The following is an 11,261-nucleotide window of genomic DNA, read 5'->3' on the forward strand; positions in this document are numbered from 1 at the left end:
ATTGTGCAGAAATCTGGGGGAACACATACAAAACATATTTGGATTCAATATTTAAATTGCAAAAAAGAGCTATTAGAATAATAAATAAAGTTGGATATAGGGAGTCCACCAACCAGTTTTTTGTAGGATCATCTATGTTAAAATTCATGGACATTATATATTCTAAAACTTTTTAGAAATGATATATCGAGTGATGAAAAAGAATGTTCCAATTTGTATTTTAAGTATGTTTCAACTAAGAGATGGAAAATATGATTTGAGGGGGTCTTATAAGTTTGAAATACCTAAAGTGAGAACCAATGTTAAGTATAGATGTGTGTCAGTTTTGGGAGTGAAATTATGAAATGGACTTAATGATGAACTGAAGATGTGCTTTTCTTTGTTATTCTTCAGGAAGATTTTACAAAGTTGTATTATACGGTCTATATAAGGTTATAGAGATTTGGTTTGTTAATTTTTTTTTTTTGTGTGTTGATTTAATTTCTTGATTTATCATTGATTTCTTTTCAAACTGTTATACAACTTATTTATCAATGCCATTTATTTTCTTGGTTAAGGATTTGATTATTTCTATGGGGATAAGGGATAGGATAAGTATAAGCCAAAAGGCTTCAGCCTATTCCTTTTTCGGTTACTGTTTGAGTACTTTTATGTAAAATTATAATCTGTTGTTGTTGTTGACTGAAATAAATTCAATTCAATCAATCAAATCAAAAAATCAATCAATCTCTGTCACTACAGGACCAACATGGAGCGAGAAGTCAGTGCTCTCAGGAGGCCGACAAACCTCACAGAAGAAAGGGAGAGAAAACCTACAGCTGTGATGAGTGTGGGAAGGATTTTACCCAGGCGGCAGACTTAAAAAGACACCAACTCATCCACAGTGGAGTTAAACCTTACAGCTGTGATGAGTGTGGGAAGGATTTTACCCGGTCTGACAGCCTAAAATCACACCAACTCATCCACAGTGGAGTTAAACCTTACAACTGTGACTTGTGTGGAAGGTCTTTTACCTGGGTAAAAAACTTAAAAAGACACCAACTCCTGCACAGTGGAGTTAAAGCGTACAGCTGTGAGTTGTGTGGAAAGTCTTTTACCCAGGCTGGAGACTTAAAGAAACACCAACTCATCCACAGTGGAGTTAAACCTTACAGCTGTGACTTGTGTGGAAAGTCTTTTACACGGGCTGGAGGCTTGAAAACACACCAACTCATCCACAGTGGATTTAAACCTTACTGCTGTGAGTTGTGTGGAAAGTCTTTTACCCAGGCTGGAAACTTACAAACACACCGACTCATCCACAGTGGAGTTAAACCTTACAGCTGTGAGTTGTGTGGAAAGTCTTTTACCCACGCTGTAGGCTTACAAAGACACCGACTCATCCACAGTGGCATTAAAGCATACAGCTGCGACTTGTGTGGAAAGACTTTTACTCAACCTAAAGACTTAAAATCACATCATGTCATCCACAATGGAGTAAAACCATACAGCTGCAACTTGTGTGGAAATTCTTTTAGACGGGCTGGATGCTTGAAAAAACACCAACTCATCCACAGTGGAGTTAAAGAGTACATCTGTGGCTTGTGTGGTAAGGCTTTTGCTCTAAGTCGAAACTTACAGAGGCATCTAGTTACCCACTCTGGAATTAAGGCCTACAGCTGCGACTTTTGTGGGAAAACGTTCAGTGACAAATACTACCGAAAGATTCATCTACGGATTCACATTAGAAATGATGTTTAATGCTGTGATCAGTGTGGGAAACTGTTTGCAACAGGTGCACAGTTAAAACAACACATGTTTATCCACACTGAGGAGAGACCTCATAAATCCTGTGAATAAAAGTATATGTTTTTGTCAATGTACAATGGTAATAACAGAAGCGAAACACAATATTCTGTCAGGACAATTCACTATTTATGCACAATAAACAAAGGAGCATAGTGCGACAATTTCTGTTCATCGCCAGACTTGCTTGTAACCTATATCAACAATTATCTTATGAAAAATGACGGATTAACTACTACACAACACTTACCTTTGTGGAAATGTTTGTAGCAGACTAACATGTGAGCTGGAGTGCTCTGGGACGTTATATCTGGTCTTTAAATGGCTGCAATCCAGTTTGTTACTTTGGAAACATGGCTTGAACAATTTCTCTTCAACGACGTAATCCGATAACAACTGTTCTCTTTACCCGTTGGCTTCCCGTGGCTGTCATGCGATCGGCTATTGCAGTTAATAATACAACAGCTTCTTGCCATTTTTTGTGTTTCTTTTTATCGCTGTGTAACTGATTTCAATTGAAAGCCTGCGTGCGCAGAATCCTTTGCGGTTTTACCCCAGATTGACGTCACATTTTCAATCTCTATACATGAAGATAGTTCACACTGCACACCTATTTAGTGTAGATTGTTTGCATCTTTGGTTTTTGTGGTTCAGATTGGTGCTATCTAGGAGAGGACATATTTAGTCTGCAAACAGTTAAAACTCAACCAATATAATCATAAGTTAAAATTTTGTAATTACAATCTTCAGGGTTTTCCTTTGTGGGAAGTATTAAAATTCTCTGTTTGACCTAAACATCTTTCTATGAAGAAAAAAATGGGTCTTCATGAAGAACATGACAACATTCAGTTCAGTTCACTTCAATTCAGTTCAGCTCAGTTCAATACTCCTCAATGGGAAATGTGTTTAGCAGCAAGAGCAACAATACGAGTAAACAAAACAACAATAAAAACCAACAAGACAGTTACTTGCCATTATGGAGATGGGTTGTGGAAGGGATAAAGGAAACCTGGAGTCTTTTGATCTACTTCACAGGTACTCTAAAGTGACAGCCAGAGGGCAACGTGTCAAACTCACTGTGAAGTGGATGGTTCTTCATCATGATTCATTTCTGCAGTGAAGATTCCTGTTTTATCGATCAGGAATCTACTCCTGATCGTGATCCACCCATTCACACACACATTCTCACACTGGTGAATATGTGTGTGAATGGAATGACTGGATATGTATAGAGATTGAAAATGTGACATCATTCAGGGGTAAAACTGCATAGGATTCTGGGAACTCTGGAAGAACTGGAGACATTTAAGGATGCAGGGACTGACGGAGACAGGGAAGACGTCTCATCGTGACGAGTAAAGTTTATCTTGCCTGGCTGGGCAGCTCTCTGGGTGCCCCCAAAGCTCTGATCCTAGAATCGCCCCTGATATAATATATTATATTATATATTATATTTATTACTTTTATTATTTCTTTCAGATCATGAAACCATGAACAGAATCAAGGTGTGATTAAGAACATGGATGATGTGCAGGATAACAGCGCTTTTCAGTTACAGTGATCTCATTATATGTTCATCTGCCTCACAAGCCAACATGACATAAAATAGGAAAAAAAGAAAGAAAAGAAGTTTTGAAATGACAAAACACCAAAGATAAAATTTAATCTGATTACACTGCTGCCTGTCCAACAATCAGGTAGTTAGACATTCTTTAGATTCCTGTAAGATATAATCTTGATATCAAGCTTTAAAGTAAAAAAAAAAAAAAGCATTAATAAATACTGTCATCAAGGTAGGATTAGAAATATTCTGCTCAAAACAATTAAAGGAGCACCTTTAAAAACACATCAGACATTAAAGATCATACTGGATAGGTATGCTGATATGGATTGGGTAACATGTTAGGAATTAAAGGATGCCACATAATTTGATGGAAATGAAAATGATCACCCTACAATGGGCTAAATTTAAAGACATGCCAAAAATCAAAGTAAGAAAATGATCCGGCAGGTTAGTCCATTTTGCAGTAACTCATGGTGATACTCGTTGATTTATATGGCTCACGTGTCTGCCTGACGATATCAGAGCATGCTAAAAAAAGATGGTATCCTGGGGGATCTCCTCCCACACATGTACCAAGGCATCACTGAGATCCTGGACCATCTGAGGTGCAACCTGGCAGCGTTGGCTGGACCAAAAAATAATGTCACAGAGTTGTTCAGTTGGATTTTTAACCAGTCAATCATTGCACTCTAATCAGAATGAATTATTAAATGAATAGCATTTAAAATAATTAGTGATGGAAATGAAATGCTGATGTCCCGATAAAGGATAAAACTCCACTGAGAAGGAGGTTCAGACCTCAGGGCTCAGCTCTGAATCATCCTCATCACTCTGACTCCACCTTTCTCAGAAACCAGTCAGAATGAGCAGCTGAAGGTATCCACCCACCCAACCCGTCACACCCACACCTGATGAAACTCATTTACTTTCAATTCCTTAGATAACTTGTATTCTTGTCAGGTTTTTATCTCTGTTATTCTCAAACAATCACACCATCCTTAGGTCATCTGTGTGAAATGTCTGCTGTAGTGTCTCTGTCTCTTGGCTGGACTTTACTGTCTGTCTGCCTCCTGCTCATCTCTGCAGGTGAGATTAAACTTGTTTTAGATCAAACAGGATTTCCTCTTGATTTAAACAGGCTCTGTTTCTGGGCTGTTTTAAATCACTCTGTATTAGGACAGTGAAATATTTGGAATGATGTTTAGTTTCTGCATTTCTGTTTGCTCCAATATATTTGTTTCTAAGATCCTGTACAGTTTTTACTGTTATATTTATAAACACAATTAAAATACAGTATTTCGATAATGTGTATATCTTAGATTTTATATTTTTATGTTTAGATGTATTCTATTATATTAGTTTACTGTATTATTACAATACATCAGCTGGTGTATGTTTTGACTGATAATGAAAGTAAAGTGGCTATAAGGTTTTCCTTCCCCCATTTGCCGGGTGCTTGCTCATAGGGGGTCATCTAATTGTTGGGGTTTCTCTGTATTATTGTAGGATATTTACCTTACAAGATAAAGCAACTTGATGTGACTATTGTTGGGATTTGGTGCTATAAGATAAAATTAAATTAAATTGAATTGAACTGAACTGAATTAAAATAGATCCACTTTTGTGCCAAAAAAGTGGACATTTAAGTTCAACAGAGTCCATCAACTCTAGCAGAGCTCAGTGGTCTCACTGTCTGCTGTTGCAATTACTTTAACCTCTCTGCTCTGTGTTGTTTCCTCTTTCAGACCAGAAAAACATCACAGCTGGATCTGGACAGGATGTCACTCTGACATGTCGAGCTCCAAACAAAAACAAGATCACAGTTTTAGAGTGGAGCAGAGCTGAACAGCAAAATGAAAATGTCCTTTTGTACCACAATGAGCGGTTCTATCTAGATGACCAGCATCCATCTTTTAAGAACCGGGTGGATCTGCAGGACAGACAGATGAAGGATGGAGACGTGTCTTTGATTCTGAAGGATGTGACGATTAATGATACTGGAACATACGAGTGTCGTGTCATCACAGGAGGAACAAACCGCAGGAAGAGCCCAAATGTGGGTGCCAGCTTCATCTACCTGAGTGTTTCTTCTCCAGGTGAGTGAGTAGAGTTGAGTGTGTGTGTGATCAGAGGTGAAGCTGCTTCCTGGTTGTTGATGTTTGTTTCTAAAGATGTTGTTGATGAGACTTTGTAGAAAGCAGCTGGTCTGAGTGATGTGATCAGAGTGCAGTAGATAATGTCTGACAGCAGTTTGAAGAGGAAATGGATTCTGTTCTGTTCTTCACTCATCACCTACCTGACAGCTGACACCTCACACCTGTTTCTCACCTGCAGGTCAGACAGGAGGACAAGAGAAGGATGAAGTCAACAAAGGTGGAGGAAAGGAAGACAAAGAGAAGGAGGATGGATCTGTGGGACTGATAGTTCTTAGTCTGCTTCTTGTAGCTGCTGCTTCTGTTGGTTTTGTGAAGTACAAAGAAAATGCAAAAAAATGTTTGAACATGTTGTTCAAATAAGCATTCCAGATAGAGAGAAATGTCCAGCAGACATCTGTAGACTTCAAACATCCATAATTTGATTTTATTTCTCATTTCTCTGATTATGTTCAGACTCAGACCAACAGTGTGCGTCTGTGCTGTCTGTTTATTCATCCTCTACTCACTTACCTGGAGGATCAACTATCCATCAAGCCTGTTCATGCGATTCACTGACACAAACTAAAACTGTAACATACAGGAATTTATGAGGCATAATCTAACAATCAATGAGTGTTTTTTTTCTTGTAGCTTCAGGTTCAGCAGCTGTTTATAAACTTATTCTGTGAATTTGAATCACAAAAATTAGATGGTCTTTTTCAGTGGTTGTTGCTCAATGTTCATGACAGTTTTCATGTTAATGATCAAGGAACTGACCTCACAGCGCATTGTTTCATCAGTGGGCTAGTTTCAGTTATTGTGCAAATGTACTGTTTATAAGTCTCCAAAAGTTGATTCTGTTCATCTGGACGTAGCGTTTTGTGGGAGAAACGTTTCATCACTCATCCAAGTGACTTCTTCAGTCTCAGCTGACTGCAGGTTTCCCCAAGCCTTATAAACAGTACATTTGCATAATGACTGAAACCAGCCCACTGAAGGAACAATGGGCTGTGAGGTCAGTTCCTTAATCATAATTATGCAAATTCTCATGATCATTGATCAAGAACCACTGACCAAAACCCACTGATCAAAGACCACTGATCAATGGCCATGAGTACCATTCACAGAGAGTTGGGGAATGGCTGCAATCACAGCATTGTAAGATGGTGAAAGATGTACCCTTAGGCCCCCTCCTCGATTCAGAGATGGTCTTTCCCTTTTCACGTAAATGGCCTCTGTCGCGAAATCGATCAAATGCAGAGCAGAAAAACAAACCACGGAGGCCCCAGAAAAGTGCAATCAAACAGTGAGTTTATTAACACACAGGAGAAGAAATATATATGTCTTCTGACAAAAATACACTGAATGCTGATTTTATAGCATAGAGGATCACACCCCCACGTACGTCAATTACAGGTCAAAAATACATTGGGCAAGGGTACACCTTGTACATCTTTAATAGCTATAAACAGACATATAACTTCTCTTTTCTATAACACTTGCCTTTTAAGGTAATAAACTTCAAGCTTCAGGGTCTCTAAGGGCTAATTATTGACCCTCGTCATCAATCACCAAGTAAACTAAAGTGCAGCAGGTCTCAAAGAGAAGCAGAAGACACTTGGGCCTTCGCTCAGGCCTGCTGCTAGATTTATGTGTATTGTAAGCATGCATGCAATCAACCTTCTATGTTCTCATCTTCCCTCAACATGTATCACCTGGACACTCTCACCAGTGAAGCTCAAAACCCTCTTGGATGGAACATCAACTCCAAACAAGCACAGATATGCAATGTGTATTAAATGATCATAACTAAACCTGTGAATAGAAAGATCAATGTGATGACAAGACATCTTCACTGCAATATGAACCCTGTAAGAAATACTACCAATAAAATAATGCTGTAAAACATGTTATTAATGCAATCATAATAATGCCGGTTATATGGTAGCAATAAAATAATTTTCTGAATCTCCACACCTCCTTGACTCCATGCTCAAACCAGCATTCTTCCCTGTCCAGGATGTGTACATCCTCATCATTGAAAGAGTGTCCACTGGCCTGTAGGTGTGAATAGACTGCAGAGTCCTGGCCTGACGAGGTAGCTCTTCTGTGTTGTGCCATCCGCTTCGCTAGAGGTTGTTTGGTTTCCCCGATGTATAAATCCTGGCAATCCTCCTGGCACTTAACAGCGTACACTATGTTACTCTGTTTGTGTCGGGGGACCCGATCCTTGGGGTGGACCAATTTTTGGCGCAGCGTGTTTTGGGGTTTAAAAGCCACAGAGACCCGGTGTTTAGAAAAAAATGCGTCTCAACTGCTCCGATACTCCTGACACATACGGGATCACTACAGGTTTTCACTTAGGCAGCGGTTGTCCTTCTCTCCTGGATCGGCTGGAGCTTTCTTTAGGTGCCTTTCCAGCTTTGACAAAAGTCCAGCTGTGATAACCACATTTACTCAGGGCCTTCTTGATGTGCTGTTCTTCTGCCTCCCTGGCGGCTGTGTCAGTGGGGATGGTGTTCGCTCTGTGTTGTAGCGTCCTGATGACACCCAGTTTGTGCTCCAGTGGATGATGAGAGTCAAACCTTAGATACTGATCCGTATGTATAGGTTTATGGTACACGTCAGCTTTTAGATGTCCCCCATTACTGATGGAAATCTAACAGTCTAAGAAGGCTAACGTGCCACTTTTCACATCCTCCCTTGTTTTGGTCAGTGGTTGTTGATCAATGGTCATGAGAATTTGCATAATTATGATTAAGGAACTGACCTCACAGCCCATCGTTCCTTCCATGGGCTGGTTTCAGTCGTTATGCAAATGTACTGTTTATAAGATTGGAGAAACCTGCAGTCAGCTGAGACTGAAGAAGTCACCTGGATAATTTGCGAAATGTTTCTCCCACTGAAAATGCTACTTCCAGATGAACAGAATAAACTTTTTGGGATTTACTTACCTGGATGATTGAGCATGCACGAAGACACAGACACACAGCCAGAACATGATACAATGAGACTTTATTTTTCAGGAAGAATGGTGCCATGGCAGAAGACCAAGGGCAGCTACACTACATTGCACTTTGGGGTGGCGGTAGCTCAGGTGGCAGAGCAGATTACCTTCTAACTGGAAGGTTGGTGGTTCAGTTTCTGTCTGCTCCAGTCAGCATGCTAAATATCCTTGGGCAAGACACTAACTCCAAGTTAAGTGTGTGAATGTTAGATAGAAAGAGCATAGAAAAGTGTGTGAATGGGTGAATAAGGCAAGTTGTGTAAAAGCGCTATATAAGAGCCAGTCTAAAATTTGGACACACATTTTCATTTAGGCTCAGGCTCTTGATAAAATGACAACAGGTCGGCTCTGAGCACTGATACTCTGCCACGCCTCAGGGCTGTGACTCTGACACTGGAACTGAGCTAGACTTCATAATTTGTTTATCTTTGCTTCACATCACCACTTCTCAAACACTCCACTTTGTTCTGCAACCTCATGACTGAACCCAACCTTGATTTTTTTTCACCCCACTTTACAGGGAGAGATTCAGAGAGGCTTTCATTTTCATTTCACAAGAAAAAGTTAATCAGTTTTACATGCAGATGATTCATATAGCACACACTGTTTGTGCAGTTTGTTTTCCTGATTGTTCTGGTTACTGATCTGGTTCAACAAGCCACCAGTTTTATTTTCTTTTGCACAAAGCCAAAGCAGCCAAACCTCCTGTGCACTGTATTAAAGAGTGGATAAGAAATAAAGACTGAGTGCAGAGTTCTGTCCTACCTTCACCTACTGGAGAAAGTCTGAAGATGTTAAAGCAACATGTGTGTTGCACGTGGATTAAAATGAATTGAAACCAGTGTGACTTTGTGAGTTCGCCTTTACTGTATCTGCAAATATATATGTAGACATAGCACAACGTTACACCTTTTGCAGTCTCACACAACTCTTATAAGCGCACTGCCTTATGGTTAGTTTGTAAACTCAAAACACTAATACTTCTTACAGTACAACAATGAAATAAACACAAACAAAAGATAGTGTGATCCACCAGTCTATATCTGCTGTAATCACAGCCCGGTACAGGTATAAATCCACAAAAGCGCCACGAGGTTTCCGCACAAACTAATGAATTATCTCTAGCTGCTAACTGTTAGCGGCACGGCTAATTCACATCGCTACCAATAACTTATACACTAATGGCACATAATGGGGATTAACGGCCAACTTTCCCACATTCTCTGCAACCCCGTGGACTCATCTGTAGATACATTTTAAGTTATTTACCATCTCGTATCTGCTTACCTGCAAATATATATGTAGACATAGCACAACGTTACACACTTTTGCAGTCTCACACAACTCTTATAGGCGCACTGCCTTATGGTTAGTGGCTGGGCTTATTTAGTCCCGCTAGAGCTGCTCATTTTAGGGGAAACTCCCTCTTGTGGTTAACGGAGGAATAACTACCCTTCCTGCACTATGTCATTTTTGGAGACTGGGGCACAGATTATTTTCCAACAATCAAAGAAAATACATATTTGAACAATCAGACAATTTAACTAACTATAATATTGTAACTAAAGATTATTGGGGGGTGTCCTGTTTTGTCCACAATGTCTTTCTTGTCCTTACATATATATAAAACTGAGCGTTGCCCTGACCCTGAGTGCTTTACTGACAGCCTGTTAAATGAGCTCTAACAGCCTTTGTTTGTTGATATATTTACCTGTAGATGAGTACGGTGGCCCCTAGAGACAAAACACGTTCAAACTCCAAAACACGTACTATTGGCGACTGTCAAGCATTTGAGTCAAAGTTCCAGTTTAAAAGCTCCTTTATTTGTTATCTGCTATATCACCTGTTCGGGCGGCGAACAGGTGATATAGCAATTGCTAATACTATTACAGACACCACGTGACTCAAAGCTATGCCTATCCACAACATGTACAAACTCCAAAACACATACAAACTCCAAAACACATACAAACTCCAAAGCACTTGCAAACTCCAAAACGCAACAGAAGTGGTCCAGGACGCTCCAGGAGATCAACAAACCCTGGATATCTTTATGTAATCTGGATTCACTGACCTGAACCTTCATAAACACAATAAGCGTTCGCACAAATCTGGTTAAAACTCGTTAGGTTAACCCACGGTTTCCCAATTAAGGGACAATCCCGCTCACATAAAACATGTCACATTACAGAAACCGCTCACAGCTTGCACCTGACTCTGGACTCATCTCGATCCTCATTCTCCTTGACCTTACAGCAGCTTTTGATATTATCTCCCACCGCATCCTGCTTCACAGATTAGCATTTATTGGCAGCAATGGAACAGCACTCGCCTGGTTTACCTCTTATCTTATAACTTTCCTTTTTGCTAAAGCATATAGTCAGGGCTGGAACAGGTGACCCTGAATCCTCCCTTAGTTATGCTGCAATAGACTGGGGATTCCCATGATGCATTGAGTTTTTCCTTTCCAGTCACCTTTCTCACTCACTATGTGTTAATAGACCTCTCTGCATTGAATCATACCTGTTATTAATCTCTGTCTCTCTTTCACACCGTGGCCCTTTTTCAATTCTCAAGTACGCGAGTAGTGATGGGATTTCCGGCTCTTTTTAGAGAACCGGCTCTTTCAGCTCGGCTTACTAAAAAGAGCCGGCTCTTTCGGCTCTGAACTGGCTCTTCAGGTTGTTTTGTTGCTTTAATTAATTTATTATTAACAATAATATAAAATTATGCACAAAAGGAATTACTAATGAAGAAAAAAGTGGTTATA

At 39.8% G+C, this 11,261-nt stretch overlaps 1 protein-coding gene across 1 annotated transcript in view; it reads left to right on the plus strand.

Annotated features, from left to right (window-relative positions):
* Positions 1 to 6,189, plus strand: part of LOC134623892 (uncharacterized) — an 82,076-nt gene extending 75,887 nt beyond the window's left edge. Inside the window, exons 5-6 of the mRNA XM_063468901.1 lie at positions 5,095 to 5,445; positions 5,684 to 6,189. Coding sequence (XP_063324971.1) covers positions 5,095 to 5,445; positions 5,684 to 5,865 — 533 coding nt within the window. The 3' untranslated portion in view covers positions 5,866 to 6,189. The remainder of the gene's footprint in view (positions 1 to 5,094; positions 5,446 to 5,683) is intronic.
* The last annotated feature ends 5,072 nt before the right edge of the window (positions 6,190 to 11,261 follow it).

The sequence above is a fragment of the Pelmatolapia mariae genome, linkage group LG3_W (genome assembly GCF_036321145.2).
Source record: "Pelmatolapia mariae isolate MD_Pm_ZW linkage group LG3_W, Pm_UMD_F_2, whole genome shotgun sequence".
In the NCBI taxonomy this organism is placed as follows: Eukaryota; Metazoa; Chordata; class Actinopteri; order Cichliformes; family Cichlidae; genus Pelmatolapia; species Pelmatolapia mariae.